Raw genomic sequence first — 16,497 nt, 5'->3', positions numbered from 1 at the left:
CCTAGTTAATTCATGTCTGAACAAACTTTGGCTGCTGGACTGTACTGGTTCTTACTACCTTTTAATATTCTCATTTTTGTTATCTGGGTTTTATTCTCAAAAGCTCTCAAATGAAAAGGAAAGATCAAGAGTAAACCTTTTGCAGTCATAAGAGTTCTTATAAGCTATAATGTAGAAAGTGGAAGCAAATAGTATAATAGTGATGCCATAGCTCAGTAGTAGAAGGGTAGATTTGAAAAATAACACATCCCTGCATGTTTTTGAATATTAAAATTCACCACCAGATGAAGAATGGCTAGTGCAAACTAGGCTGGCAAGGCACTGGCTGTTGTCTCTCAGTGATAAGGATGAAAATGGTTACATTTTATATTGTAAAAAATGGGATGAGCCATTGCTTGTTGTTCTTTAATCTCATAGCCCTTGTAAAAGTGAAATCATTTCATCAGTTTGTGAAGCTTAATGTAAATGTCTGCAGCCTGTTCCACAATTCCATCTTTAGACTGTCATTAATGCAGACTCTGTGGCTTGAACATTTGCCTTTCTTCTGTTACCACCCTTTTTGGGATGTTTGTTTACTAATTTGAGTATTAAAGAGTTCTGGAGAACTTGAGAGCTTGCACACTATTTTGAGCCCTTGAGTTTATCAAACAGATGTTTTCCCTCTAGTATGAGTGTTGGAGTTTGTGATGGTGGATTCTCAGGCAAAAGGACAGCTAGAATCATGGGAATGTCTACCAGTTCATTCTGTGTATACCTTGGTCCAAAGTTGCCTTTCTCCCAACAAGTCATATGGAAGGATTTATCTGTGGTTATTGATTGTTACCAGACTGAAAGAAAATTTTGAGTGTTTTTCATATAACCTCAGTTTTTGAAAAGGATTTTATTTCATTAAAGGCTAGGCAGACATGCACCAAAAACCTTTTTAAAGGGGTCTGGTTTTCCTCCCACATCACAATCTACTTGCATCTGGTTCAAGTGTTTGCAGGCTATTATAAATGAATGTATTGGTCAAATGTCTATTTCAGTGACGTTTCATAGTCACTGAAGCCTTGTCATTTATTTTTAAATCTGCACTACTTGCCTCCTTTTTTGGAAAACCATTCTGCTTTATGTAAAAGTAAAAGTTTATTTCTGTGCTTAGACTGTAATTGTCAGTTACAATGAAACGTAAAAAAAAAATGCTGCCAGTATTATACCATTAGTATATAAACCTGCCATGGAGAGTAATAGATTTGCCATTAATTTGTACTTTTCTTCCTCCTTTTCTTTTTGCCAACGTAAGTGGCTAAAAGCCAAGGTAAGAAGAGTTATTTCTCATTTGACCCACCACACCCCATGAGAATAGAGGCTGCTGAGCCATTACACCTGAAAGCTATGAAAGCTAGTGCTCTCTCTTTCCTGTACTTCTCTATTCTTTCTTCACCTATAGGTTATTTTAGACATGCTCAATTTCAGCTCCAACTGATAGTTAATATATCCCGGATATATTGACACATGCATTTATCCATAGATAACATTTAACTTCTCTAACATACATAGTGCTTTGCTTTGATTCAGTAGATGCTTTTTCTCTCTCTGACTTAAATTTTGGCTAAGGTTTCCTCGAAATACTTGCATGCCTGTGCTAATTAGATAGCTCAACTAAATACATGAATTAGTATACCTTGAATACAAAATAAATTTGGTCAGTCAAAAACCTTCATTGAAATAAGGTTTGGTTCTTGAGCCATTATTTATGCTTAGTGCAGCTTAGGATTCATTCACTGTGAATATAAAATTGCAAATGGTGGTGTGGGGTGTGGGGGAGCATAAAAAGCTTAGACATGGATTTTTCTTATTCTGTTTAATCCAGTATGCCATAGGAGAAGCTGTGGTTTAATAGCTGTCTGGGAATCCTCACTTCATATTAGTGTACTGAAGCATTGCATTCACATATAGTCTGAGCTATTTCCATCCAAAAAAATTAAAGCATTATTCTGGTTTTCAGCACGGAAACAATCAGCCTGCGAGAACTGGCACTTTGTCAAGAACAAATCCGCCTACACAAAAACCACCAAGTCCTCCCATGTCAGGCCGGGGAACTCTGGGGTAAGAATAAGACTTCTCATTTTGCTTTTATGGTGACAAAGAACACAGTTTTAATTGCTTAGATCAACATTATCTAGTATGTGAGGTCTTGTTGTCTTCTATTATTAAATACTGTGCGCCATTCATTTCCAATATGAAATGTTAACATTAGGATTGACCTTTTTTTAAAGGAGGCTGTAATTTATGTTCAATAAATGGTTGCCTTGGTCCTAAAAGCCCTTATTTTTAAATAAAATCAACTGCTTTCACTGGGATTATTTCCAGAGTAAGTGGTGTTTACAACTTCAGCAAGTGTGAGAACATAGATGTTTAGCTTGTCCAGTGTAATGCTTTTAATTGTTTGAACTGTTTAATTGTTTTTTAAACTTGTATTTTGCCTGTTTTATATATTTTTTTAACTTGGACTGTTTTAGATTTGTAAGCCACTTTGAGTCTCTGTACTGGGAGGAAGGTGGAATATAAATAAACATAATTGGTTTGTTTTTGCTTCTGTCAATCTATCAGGCATTCCCCCCCGAAAGTTATAAAAAATCAATTATCCCAAATTTTCACCCAGCTGAACCTGCTGAATTCAGTAAGTACAGCTATTCCCACTATGGATAGCTGTCTGTTATGACGCTGTTAATAATGAGAAGCCATTCAAGGAAAACCCTAATTCAGAAACACAGACATAGTTGAATATGCAGGGACTCAAAGCCAGCATTTTAGGAGCTTAAAAGAGCTTTTAAGAGCCTGGGCCTGGATGGCAAATCTGTCATTTCCTTTCTCTGGCATTTTTTAAAATATATATTAAAAAACCCTCAACCTTTACTTTTTTAAAAAAATTTAGGCCCCATACAGACAGGCCAAAATAAAGCTGCTTTGGGTCACTTTGGAGGTATGCTGTTTCAATGATGCATGCGTCCTAAGAGTCTGGAAGCTGCGCTAAAGTTGTGCTCCAGTCCTTAGGACTGGATTGTGGCTTTGGCATGGCTTCCAGACTCCTAGGACGCATGCATAATTTAAACAGCATACCTCCAAAGTGGCCTGAAGCAGCTTTATTTTGGTCTGTATATATGGGGCCTTACTTAACCTTTTTTTTTTTAACTGTGGAGGGTGCTTTGCTTGTGTATTCTTTCATGGCAGGGGGTTGAACTTGATGGCCTTTAAGGTCTCTTCCAACTCTGTGATCCTAAGAATTCTGTTAATTTTGAGAAGCTCAAAAATGCCAGATGAAATTTTCACCCATTCCTAAGGGTATGTCTAGAAGTGGGGAAGCCCAAGAGAGTGCTACTTGGCATTGTCATTGGTAGTATTTAGATACTTTCAGTAAGCATTCAGTCCTTGGTATGTGTGTTTTTTAATTTTTTTAGTACCATTTAAATTTTATTGCTCATTTTTAACATTCTAATATTTTTAGTTTTGATGTTGTTAAGTTATTGATTTGTTTTTAATAGTTAAAATTGTGACTTTAGTCTTTTTTTGTTTTTATATTGTAATCCCCCATTGCTAGTTGAGTATTGCCAGTAGGACAGTATATAAACATTTCAAATAAATAAGTTCAAGGCATTTAAGAAGCATTGCTTGAGCTAGAAGATAAAACACTAGACCTGGGAAAATAACTTTAGCTCTGGCTCAGTAAGTCAGTTATGCATATGTATGTGTGCATAGAAGGAATAGCTCTCTTGCTGTGGATAGAAACTAATGCATAATGTCACTCACCATCTTTGGGAAATGTGCAAAGCCAGTTTAGCAAATTTATGCTTCAGCAACCTGGCATGGAATCAGTAGTACTTTAATGGATACTTGAATTGTGGAGCTGTATCCAAATATAGTTAATATTTAATATCCAAATGCATTTAATATTTAGAACTTCAGCTGAGAGCTGCATCTACACTTACTTCCAATATGTAGCTGACTTGTTGACTTGGGACTGAAGCATTTTTAAAAAGTAAATGTTTTTACTTTTTAAATGTTCTTGTGTGTGAATCTGCTTTTAACGTGTTTAGGTATTTTTTAATGGTGTTTTCTGCTTTCTAATTAATCTTCTTTCCATTTTAGATTTTAGTAGACGTTTAAACAGACCTTACAATCATTTTGAAAAGTTTTACATGTCATTAAAAGTAGAAGCTGCCAAATAGAAATCACTCAGAGCAGAAACTGTGTAATGTAGGTTATAAGTGGACGTTTCACAAAAATAAAATTCAAGATGACAGTCCAGGATAGAAATGAGCCATTAGCGCAAAACCATTTTACAGAACAGGAGATAGAAATAGATGGATATATAAATCTGCACTGAGCAGACAGAAGTTGCTAAGAGCTGGGAAAAGACTGTCAAGATCCATCAATTTTAGAAAATACCTGTGCTATTTAGTACCAAGAGGATTGAAGGAACTCATTATTTTACTGAACTATAATTCTAGGAGTAATTCTCTAATTTATAGAGCTAGTGACTTTCTTAGGTACAATATAGTTGTATTGGAACCTGGATAGGCCGAAGTATTTTTTGTAAAAAGAAGCTTTCTTCTGATTCAAAGTGTATCTCAAAGCCTGTTTTAAATTCAGATAAAGAATTCAGTACTTGGCACAACACTTCCAAGGGCTTCTAGTCAAACACTAGGGCAATAATATAGCAGACTGCCATTGGCTGTTCTACTAAATAGAATCCATCAAGCAGCCTATATTATTGCTACCTGGTATTGTTTCCAATACTAATTTTATAGAGATACATCTGTTGGTCCCCACTAACCAAGCCTTGGAAATTGGTGGGATGGAGAGAAAGCCCTTCAGATATGATCAGTGTTCTTGTTATTTACCTTGGAATATTTATCATGTTTATATTTGCCTCCTTTCAAAATGAGGCATATAAATTCATTAAGTATTCGTATTAATCATATTTAGCACATTAAAACAATACTTTAAACTTGTTTTGCAAGTTTCTATATGTTAGGAAAGCACTTGCCAGGTTTCTAATTTTGTAGCTGAAATGGAGTAGAGTCTGACAGAGATGTCATCTTTTGCAGAGTAAAATCCAAACTTCATTAAACCACTAAAACCTGAATCATAAAATAATTATGACTAGCAGTTAGATTGTAAGCCTAGATTTCTCCAGGTGTGTTGGAGTGCACCTCCCAGAATCCTGCAGCCAGCTGTGCAGGTTGCAAGATTGTAAGAGCTGTAGTCCAACAGAGTCTAGGGGAAAACTGTATTCGCGGGAGCTGGCTATGGGACTAATCCTTTGGCTTCACACATACAGACGTTGTGCAATCTTCTGGCATACATTTAATTCTTATATCTATCTTTTTATAATTGTGCTTCCCTTGACTACTGTTTTCAGTGAATTCCAACTTGTGAGGCAAAGAAAAGGTGATAATGGCATTGTAGAAAGGCCACATATTTGACAGTTGGTTTCTCTTTTGTGGGCTAAGAGCATCATCTTACTGTTGATCAGTTGTGAATGGGTACAAGATGTTATTACAGTCACATATATTAAAAGTCTAAGTGCTGTCTGAATATATAAGAGCCTACGTCATCAAATAGGCAACTCTTCCTTTAACAGTGTATCATGCCTCAGAAGAATACTTCAGCATGCCAGTGACACATACTAAGCTGTATGGTAACATTACAACAACTTGTTTTCCTTGTAAATTAAGAAGTCTTTTGTCTCTCTGTGTTTATCTAGACGGAATACTCCATATAAGACTTTGGAGCCTGTTAAGCCACCAACAGTCCCTAATGATTACATGACCAGTCCGGCAAGACTTGGAAGCCAGCACAGTCCTGGAAGGACGGCATCATTGAACCAGAGACCCAGAACACACAGGTATACTTTGAGACTTTATGACTGATGTGATAAGAATCTGGATTCAAATTTTGCTCAGTCTAGATTAGTACAGAGGGAATGGGCAACATGGTGCCTCCCAGATGTTTTCTGCTACAAACCTTGTGGACCACAGTCAGCATGGCTAGTGGTCAAGGAGAGGTTGTAGAGGTTGTAATTCCAAACATCTAGAGCACCCTGGGTACAGTAGACTATGGCAGCTCCGAAGGCTTTCTAAATATATGGTATTTGCTATTTTTAAAGCTCACCAGTTTTTTTAAAAAAAGAAAATCCATATGTCTGTTTTAGCAGGATTCAGGGAACATACCTATCCATGACATTGATTCTTCTACTCACTGCTAGACTGATCTGTTCCACCATTTAGAAACTACTATTTGGAGGTAAACTGAAACAAGGCTTACTTACAGCCTGTGGTTAAGGTGCCAATGTCAAATGCCAATTGACTCTTAGAAGAGAGAGGATTTTCACAGGCCATTCATTACATTCAACAGCCCAGGAAATTTTACTTGTCACATAACACGTTTCACTATCATCTGTTCAACATGATGTGGTGACATATATTATAGTCTTAATCCCTTCCCAAGATCCATGGTTGGGAAAAATATCATCCCCATAGTTGTGCAGTTCTATAAAGACTCCATAGCCAAGTAGAATCGTGGATTCAGTCTGCACAACTTCAATTTGATTTCACTTCTCTAACTTTAAATTGGAAAGGTAGACTGGGGCTCAAGACAGATTTTTCTTTCTTTCTTAAAAAAACATTCTTCAACTCTCAGCCAGTTTCAAAATGGAGAGCTAGTCTTGGTGTCCACAAATATTGACTGCCTAACACATAGAACCAACATGCCAACTACTCTGACTCTTTGAAGGAATGGCAGGATAAATTACACCAATGAATAGTTGCAACAAATTTACATACTCAAGAGTTAAAATTGAAGACCTCAAAGTCAGAGAGGAATACTAAGATTTTCAATAACAGTAATTTGTAAAGACAAAAACATATATTACATTGTCAGTTATACTTGAGAAGGGCAAAATTCTTTGTAAGTAGTGTGAGGAGTAGAAAATGACATATCTTTCAAACTTAAAACTGTTCACAGTTTTATGCAGTTCACAGTATTATGTAAGTTCATGTATAAATTTGTTTATTTCTATTTACACATGCTAAATTTCTACTGAAGCTTCTTTTGTGACATAGCCAGCTGAATGGTTTTTCTTTTTGTTTTTTCTTTCCTGCTGAAGAGAATGCATTAATTCTATGACAACTACAAGAGCTAGTAATTATCATTCTTGTGGCTACCAGCACATGGCATAATTCCACATCAGACTGCAAGTTCTAGGTGGATTCTTATTTGAATATGTCCTTAGATTACCATATATACTCGTCTATAAGTAGAAGAATTTATACTTCAAAATTGACCTAAACTGGGACAACTTATAGATGAGTCAGTATGGTAATAATATGGTAGAATGCGGGAGTGCTCTCTCCTCAAGCCTTTACCCATCCCGGTTGCTTTCAGAGGAGACAGCTGGGCTAGGAAAACACAAGGAGAGCGAACATGACATCCTTTATATCCTTGGTTACATGCTCTTCAGTTTTACCCTTGACTTATCCACGGGCCATATTAAAATCCAGGTTTTTGGCCCCAAAACCTCGACTTTTACACTAGGGCGACCTATACATGAGTATATATGGCAAACAACAAAACTTCATTCATTTCATGCAAAACTAACATGCCAATGCAGTTACTTTTCACTGCAGAGCTTTTGCTCAATGAGAATTCATATGTGCAAATCACTCCCACCCCTGTAGTTTGATGTGTTACAGTCCCAGGAATTTCCAAGTGATTATTTTTAATAATATAAAAGAGTCCTCAGGTCCACCCTGAAAATAGTATGCAGTATTTCTATCCCGTTCATCAGTACATGCTCAAGCTTCTTCTGAATGGACAGAAGCTTGATCGTATTCCACATTTGCTCCCTAGAAGTGTCAGTCATCCTCTGGAGAAGAATATACCACAGCTGCTTGCTTTAGGGAACTAGAGGCACGATTTTCCAGTACTGTAGTTTCTTGGACTACATTAATGGCTAAAGGCATAACAGTGGTCATTTTAATGAGCATCACTGCGATTTTGTTTGAGCAGCGTAATGGAAGTTTATACATTTGACATTTGCTGTAGATCTTGCAAAATTACAATAGTTCTATTTTGAGAAAGCCTGCAGTTAGTTAAAACATTTTCTTATTTAAAACAGTTGTATAAATCCCTTCCTGTGCATCCATTATTTGAGGCAACAGAAATGGACTCTTAAGTGTCACAAGTGGTTTGTGGTATGAAATGCAGCTGTAACCATGGCAACAAGTTCAAGATCTTTGGCATGCGGAGGACTAATTTTTGTGGGAATGAGCTGTGATTCTGGTTGCAAACTCTGATACCTCTCTTTCTGCAGTTGTGTGTTTGACTTATTTGGAATGCTTGCATTGACATTGCCTTGTTTTGAATAAGTAGGCAGACTTCAGCGGTACTATATTTTAATATATGTCTACTTCATTTATTTTCATTTTTAATGCATTCAGTGGCCTTTATGCTAACTGGCAAGCATACTTAACTCTTTTTTTGGTTTGAGTGTCTGGGTCAGCTAAATTCTGACCCACTTGAAGGCTCCTTGCAGCTCAATGTTTTCATTGTAAGGGGATATTACCATTCTATTTATTTATTCATTCATTCATTTAAAGTATCACTGTATCACCTCCCAGCCAACAGGGTGATGAACAAATAAAAAACAATTAAAACAGTATAAAAATAAAAACAGTTTAAAAACACACTAAAATACTCTTTTAAAATTCCTAAAATTCTAAAAAGAGTCTAAAAATAATCCTAGAATCCAGTTTTGAAACAGTTAAAACAGCAGCTTCAAACACTGAATGTCATGCAAAACAACATGTTTTGGCTGCCCACTGGAAGTTTAAAAGACATGGGGGCCTAATTTCCTTGGATTAGGAACTTTTGCAGTTGAGATGCTGCTACAGAGAAAGACCTGTTACATGTACCCAGCCGTCTAACTTCACAAGATATTGGGACATGCAACAAGGCCTCTTCTAAAGATCTCAGATTTCTAGCAGACTCATATGAGAGGAGGCAGTCTTTCAGCTATCAGATGTTGGAGCTTTGTAGGTCAACACCAGCATCTTGAATTGAGCTTGGAAGCAAATAGGAAGCCAGTGTAGTTCTTTCAAAACTGGTGTTATATGGTATCTAAAATGCACACCTGACACTATGACTGCAGCTTCTGAACACTTTTCCAGAGCAGCCCCACATAGAGCACATTATGGTAGTCAAATTGAGAGCTAACTAAGGCCAGATCCGTCTTCCCCAAGAAAGGTCACAGTTGGTGCACCAGATGAAGCTGTGCAAAGGCTCTCCTGGCCACTACTACAGCAACCTGTCTTTCCAGGAGCAGGACTGGGTCCAAGAGCACTCCCAAACTATGAACCTGATCCTTCAGAGGGAGAGCAACCCCATCCAGAACAGACTGTGATTCCAATCCTAAATTTGCTTTACTACTGCTGAGCAAAACTTCCATCTTGTGTGGATTAAGCTTCATTCCAGGCCTTTACTGCATCCATACAATAATCCATTACTTCCACAGCCTCTTTGGCATCAGTTGTAAAGGAGAGATAGAGCTGGGTATCATTGGCATATTGATGACACCCACTCTGAATGCCCTCTCCCAGCAGCTAACAGAGCAATGATACAGGATGGGGATCCTGCTGGTGTATTGTCCATCCCGCTGCTCAATTGTCTCTGCAAGAGCTGCTGGAAGTGATCTCAGTGTCATGTCTCATCCTTATCAGGTGTTGCAGGGATGGGGCATAGAAGGAGTGGAAAGGCCAAGGAGGGCTCCCAGAGTTTATGCACACTAGTCAGAGCCTGAGGAAACTTTTGTGGGGGGATGATGGAGGGGAAAGGGGTGAGGTATGGAGAAGAAGGTAATGGAGAGCTGAACTCTGCAGTCATGGATGGCTTGCTGATTGCATAGGACTTCCCTTTTCCTCAATTCTATGCTTAGTTGAACATTTTCAATGGAGAAATTTCGTGCAAATTTGTGATGCTTGATTTGTAAAACATGTGCAGATTCTATATATTGGCAGCATAAGACAGAAGCACCTTACGTGGTATTTGTTTGTTTTTGCAACAATCCTAAAATGCTTTCCTGATACTTTAGGAGCAAGGGAAGTTCTTCAGTGCCCATCACACTGGAACAACAAATCACTTAATGTTGGAAGCTTTTTAACATGCAGTTTATCGCCCTTAATTACTTTAGGCTTCCTGTAACCATTTAGAGCATTATGTAGTCTAACAGTCCTTTAGTTCTCAGAGTGTTCTTTACACTTTTTAATTAAATACTAGGATAGCTAAAACTGGGTCTCTGTGTTAGTATCTAATGACCTAGCTAATTACCTCTGTATCTGTTACAATTTCATGCATTCTGCTCTGCTGATATGATAATAGGCAGAAAGGATCTCTCTCTCTCTGTCTTTTGGATAGATTCAATTTATAGCTCCTGGCTTTGTCATGAAATTGAGGTAATTTGTCTCACTATTGATTTAATTTTAATGCTGTATGTATTAAAATCGCTGTTCTTGCAGAACACCTGCTTATCTCCTTGTACTCTTCTTTATTTGTTGTTTGTAACAGTGGTAGTAGTGGAGGAAGTGGCAGTCGAGAAAACAGTGGAAGTAGCAGTATTGGCATTCCCATTGCCGTGCCTACACCCTCACCACCAACTATTGGCCAAGGTATTTACTTGACTAGCCTTTATTGTTGCAGAATATGTTCAGATGCTTCTGGTAAACTTGTTTGAGCCAGAAGAGCAACTTAAATATTTTTAACATTATATTTGGGATATTTATTTGTTACCTTTCCATCTTTATAGGAGAGCTCTGAAAATCCATAAATAGATGAAATAAGATCAGTCTGTTAAATGAAACTGAGGCACACTATCATAGTATATAACAACAATTTTATTCACAACGTTCAGATTCTTTCAAGACAGTTCAGAAAAACTGTAGAGTGCAGCAAACCACCATTCTTTGCTACTTATTTAAATCACCCTTTTCAGTGGCTATGCTTTATCAGACTGTTTCAGATTGTTTACTTCAATAAATTTCTGTTAGTCACTATATTAAAATTTGGGGTGAAAGAGAACACCGTTCTCCATGTTCTCTTCTGGGACTGGTCCTGTTTTACAATTCAGTTTAATGAAAGGACTGAGCACACAAGAAATAAAAAGATCAAAGAGCGGCTTTCAGCTTCACATGGGGGGAAAAACCCCACAAGTAAACTTCAGTTGTATATTCATCTCTTGATGTTTTGAAAAGATGCCTTGAGGGGACAGTACATTTCTTTCTTACTTTTTTCAGCATAGCCAAGCATAGCTAAATCATCATCTAGAATAACCCCTGAGCAGTGGCTATTTAAATATGTTAGTCCTATTTTGGAAGCTAATGGCATCTGATTTCAGCACACCACTCCCTGAAGCAGAATGGAAAAAATGGAGGGAGTATGCTGGGAGTGCACCTCTGCTGCCGCTACTGAATCACCCATTGTCATCTTCCCATCTTGTTATATTCAGCTTCCACATGGAATGCTGAAGCACCTTTTGGGGGTTTGTAGAAGATGTGTTCTGATCCAGTTGCATATGTGTGGATTTCTTCCATGCTGCACAGAAAATGTTAATCAGTCTGGAGGAAAGGAAGCAAAAATCTGTATCATCATTGGACTGTTTATCTGGATCAAGGCCTATGGTTTGTGTCTCCAGTATTTATATGAAGTATAGTATTTATTTGCCAGTGGGGGATGTATGCAGATAGCTGTTTGTTCCAGTGGTATCTACTTGTGAATTTACCACAAGGTGCATGTAATCCCATCCCATGGTATGCTAGTCTCCAGCATGTAGCCATGGCTGAGGAGATGATGATGATGATAATTATAATTGTCATCATGATAAACCTGATCTTGTCCTTACTGCCCACCTCATTATTTCTGAGAGACATGTTAAAATACGGTTTGCCATGCAACCAAATGGAAGAAATTGCATGAGTTGGTTGCATTTCCTCCCAGTGACTTTACAGGCAGCTCTCTCCACACTATAAATAGGCACCTATATCCAATCAGGATCTCCACAGTATCTTAAAAGGTTCAACTCTGTCTGGACCAAGACCTGACTTGGCAGTCTGAACTGTTTTAATAGCACACATATCTGTTCCTTCTCCTCCTGAAGCTCCACCAGCACCACCAGTCCCCCCACCGCTCATGATGAACAGTATGATAGGTGAGATCTTCTGAGTGTGCTGGAATTACAGCAGTTTGTTGATATAACATTTAATAATTCCACTCTCCTTTCCTCCTCTCCCCCCCCCCCCCAACTAATGCGTATATAATTCTGAGTTTTGTTGTGTGTGTGTCTGTGAGTGAGATCTTGTAGAATAATAACAAAAGAATGGGGATTTAACTAAACTAATCCCAACTTAATTTTTCTGCGGTGAAAGCCTCTGAAGGTTTAAATAGAAACACGGGGGTCTTCGTGTATTCATATTGCTTTTTAGCCCAGAATTGTCTACACTTTAATTGGCAGTATTTCCTTAAAGTCTTTTGGTCTTGCTGCTCAAGAACCTTCTAATAGGACATGCTAGGGATTGATGGTATGTATGCAGGCACATACTTGTATTGTGTGTTTCATCCAAATTAATATTGTAGCCCTTCCCAACCAGCTGTCCCCAGGATACAGCTTCTTTTATCCCCAACCAGCATGGGCAAGCCATGTAATCTAGCACATCTGTGGTAGAGGGAACAGCATGAGGAAGGGTGATATATTGTATATCAGGATAGGTTAAATTTAATCACCTGTAGTTTGTCTGCTGTCCTTTTCATCCTAGAATCCATGATCGACTGTTCCATTTTAACAGTGATACATTTGCTTAAAAACACATGTTCTTACAAATATCTAATTGACCAGTAGGCACTAGATTTCATATCCGAAATGGTTTGTTGTCCACGTTTTTCCTTCTTTCACTATGTAGGAACTTCAGTGGGGCACGAATCCAGCTACAATCCTGTGACCATAAGTCACTTGTATCTAGAATGTGTAAATTTCACATAAACATTTTCCTGAATTCACTCCCATGTGGCTTGCCATTGCCATGCCTACACTCTCGCCACCAACTATTAGCCATGTAATGGGAGTTAAGGAGATCCCTGCCATACACTCTTTCAGTGATGTGTAATACAGCACAATAATATTAGTGGACATTGACAGCTCCCATTGCGTTGGCAATGCACAGTCTTGGTTATGAGAATACCTCTAGAGAAAGGAGATGCATTTTTATTCTCTTTGGGATAGCCTTTGATTTTACAAATAATAAAAACTGAAATGTGCATAAAGCTGAATAACATAATCTTCACTTTCAAATATATCCAAAATATTTAGCAAAGTTTGTATTAGTCAGAGCTTGGAAAATTTACTTTTGGCGGGGCTACAGCTTTCAGCCAGCATGGGGCTGTAGTTCAAAAAAGTAACTTTTCCAAGATCTCTACTTACTTTGTATACTTAAAATAATTATTTTGATCTGATCATACTGACATTTACAAAACACGAACTTGAGAGGCTTTGACCTGGGTAACATTAGTGAACATTCTGTTAATATTAAGAGTCTAACAAGGTTGTATCCAGTGGTGGCTTTTTTTGCTAGTGGTAAGTACTTCTGGTTGTGACAAATGAGGTCCCCAGTTACTGCTGACTCTTCCTACTTGTTGCAGCCCTCCATACAATGTTTGAGGTTTCCCCCACAGGAGTAATTTTCAAGTAACTGCAGTGAATAAAGGGTCTGGCAGTACTTAGACTCCCTGGCTTGTGCAAATGGAAACAACTTTTGTTAGTGGAAAGTCACTGCTGGATATAACTCCTTGATTCTTCAGACCATTGTCATATATTTATAACATATGTTTCTGTATACAGTACTGTAATATTTTATTTCAAAACAGTTAACTGCCTTAGAAGAGCCACAAGAAAAAGTCTTATACATTAGCCAATAAGATATTTGCATGCTTTACTACTGCACTTTAGATTAAAGAGCATGAAATGTTTGCTATTCAAGTAAACTGGCAGAATTGTGAATAGATTCAACAGATCATCGCTGTTTATATAACAATTAATGTAAATTTGACAGATAGCCAATAAATTCTAGATTGATAGTGAAGACTACTGATGGTTCTAAGATGTTAACAACAAAAGCTGTCTATTATACCCTGAATCTCATATTTTAAGTCCTACGAAAGCGTTTGAGAGTCAGGTCTTCATGATTTTGGGAGAATAGTGGGAAGTATTGTATTGGGCAGTGGGGCAAACTTAACCTGGTTTGTTGCAGGGTTTGTTTTTTTAACAAAACTTGTTTTTAAATTGATTTTTTTTTCATTTTGGAGGGAATTGGAAGTCTGGTGCATTTTTGAAAGCTAATAATATTTGTGATAACTTGGAAGAAACTGTTTCCATCTTACTCTTTTCTTTCCCCTGATAATATGAAAGATACTGGATTTAAAATTCTTTGATGCAACGTAAGCAACTGAATTTTATCTACACCACAGTCTGCATATTTAAATGGCTGCTGACAGAGTAAAAATGTTGAAGATCAGTCTTTGCAGGGTGAATAATCCCCCCTTCTCCACTGAAAACACACACACACACACGTTAGATGTTCTTCCTAATCTTCTTCATGAACTTTGTGGATTTGGGTTTTATGTTTGCTGTACTTTGGGCTTCATACATCTCTTAATTCATCTCCATTCACATCTCTGTTTTTTTTCCCAACACTCAGTCTGTCCTAAGGTGTTTCTTCATTTTGGTTTTGGTTTTGGCTTATGTCTTGTTGGTTCCTTTTGACTCCTGCGTTTTAGCTGTTCCTGGGTCAGCTCCTGGTTCCCAGTACGGCACAATGACCAGGCAGATTTCCCGACACAACTCTACTACTTCTTCAGCCTCTTCTGGTGGATTTAGGCGGAATCCTTCTGTGACCGCTCCATTTTCTGCTCAACCTCATGTTAATGGCGGGCCTCTCTATTCTCAAAATTCAAGTAAGCTGCTGGGTTATTGCAGAGCACAGAACTCCTGGGGCTGCTTTTGTGCAAACCATTTTGAAGGTCATGCATTTCTTTGGGGTTTGTTCAGGCCTTATTCAGATGTAACTGTCTTGATCTAATAAACCATGGTTTATTGGGCCAGGGACAAGTCTTCAGCTGGCATGCTATATCTCTGTCCCTTCCTCCCTTTGTGTGTCTGGCTTTGGCAATCCTATTATGGTTTAATGAGCCACAGCTTCTTGTTGCATCTGAACTGGGAAACTGCAGCTTTAATCTCTGACTTTGGATCAGAAGCTGATTGTGATTTTATTAGAACCAAGATCACTACATCTGAACTAGACCTACGAATTTAACCTTTTGTTTTACTAGGCAAGAATCCATTTGAAAGATTAATTTAGCAAAGTTGCTATTTCTTTACTTCAATTAAAATAATTGCCTAAAATCTAATTTAATTTCCTTAAGCCTTTTCCTTGTTTCTAGCTGCTGCAACAGTATCATTATTAAGGACCATGGTAAACTAGTCAGGCTGGATAAGAAATTCTCTGCTCCTGGCCTGGTGGGTCAGATAGAGAAGAACAAGAGCAAACTTATTTCTCCCCTTACATCCCATGTACCATCTTCATTGGACTTGCATATTCATGCGGGAGTGCTGCATTTGAATATGGTCTGTGATTTTACAGTGGTACAGACGTAGGCCAGCCTCAAATGGCTGATAATTTGTTTCAGAAATCAGAATGTGCTGTATCAGCTTCCGCATGAGTCTGGATGCTTGTAGGCCATATCTCAGTGCTCTTTTCCCTTATAGATGTCCAGGGATGTCCTGGGGGGAGGCACACTTGATGTGTAAGTTTTCCCTGTCTCCTTTCCATATGAAGTGGACTATAGGATGGAGTTAGATTTTCAACCCTGTCCATAATTTGAGAGATGGTAAATAGATTGGTGATGCTCTGGTTTATCTGCTATATTCATTGGGAAAGTACAAGTGAGAAATAATGAAAATACAAAGAGCTATAACATGTTCAGGTGGCCATCTTTCAGTATGACAAAAGCATCCTCAGAAAATGTCCTCATTGACTAACATTGTAATGCAATTTCATGGAGGTTTTTTTTACAATGCATATTTTTGTTCAGATAAAGACATAATCCCTAAATTGGCAACTAATTTTTGTTTGCTAGTTTTAATCTTTTCCTGAAACTTCTCATTTAACACCCCAGTATTGACAATAGAGCTTCCAAATGTCCTACTTCCCTTTTGCTGACTTTTCCATGCAAAGAGATAGACCTAGTTTGGGGGAATGGGAACTGGGCAGAGAAAAAGTCTGCAATAAAAAAATAAATCTTGGAAACGAAATATTTGTAAAACTGTTTGTTGTGTTGTGTGTTGTGTGCTGTGTACATTGGCACATAGGGGAAACAAAGTGGTTTTGAAGTGACCTGAGTGCTGGATTTAATTGT

At 37.9% G+C, this 16,497-nt stretch overlaps 1 protein-coding gene across 10 annotated transcripts in view; it reads left to right on the top strand.

The window, feature by feature from the left end:
- Positions 1 to 16,497, top strand: part of ABI1 (abl interactor 1) — a 123,247-nt gene that overhangs the window by 92,609 nt on the left and 14,141 nt on the right. For 3 of the 10 annotated variants that reach the window (XM_089533404.1, XM_089533413.1, XM_089533408.1), the window contains exons 4-9: positions 1,283 to 1,297; positions 1,988 to 2,088; positions 5,750 to 5,890; positions 10,606 to 10,706; positions 12,191 to 12,241; positions 14,860 to 15,036. In XM_089533404.1, the coding sequence (XP_089389530.1) occupies positions 1,283 to 1,297; positions 1,988 to 2,088; positions 5,750 to 5,890; positions 10,606 to 10,706; positions 12,191 to 12,241; positions 14,860 to 15,036 (586 nt within the window). The remainder of the gene's footprint in view (positions 1 to 1,282; positions 1,298 to 1,987; positions 2,089 to 5,749; positions 5,891 to 10,605; positions 10,707 to 12,190; positions 12,242 to 14,859; positions 15,037 to 16,497) is intronic. The other 7 variants (XM_089533414.1, XM_089533406.1, XM_089533409.1 and 4 more) reach the window with 5 other exon arrangements.

This window comes from Sceloporus occidentalis, unplaced genomic scaffold (assembly GCF_023333645.1).
Source record: "Sceloporus occidentalis isolate IW3139 unplaced genomic scaffold, rSceOcc1.0.p SCAF_7, whole genome shotgun sequence".
NCBI lineage: Eukaryota > Metazoa > Chordata > Lepidosauria > Squamata > Phrynosomatidae > Sceloporus > Sceloporus occidentalis.
Note: the sequence above shows the minus strand (reverse complement) of the source record. Positions and strands in the feature narration are given on the sequence as shown.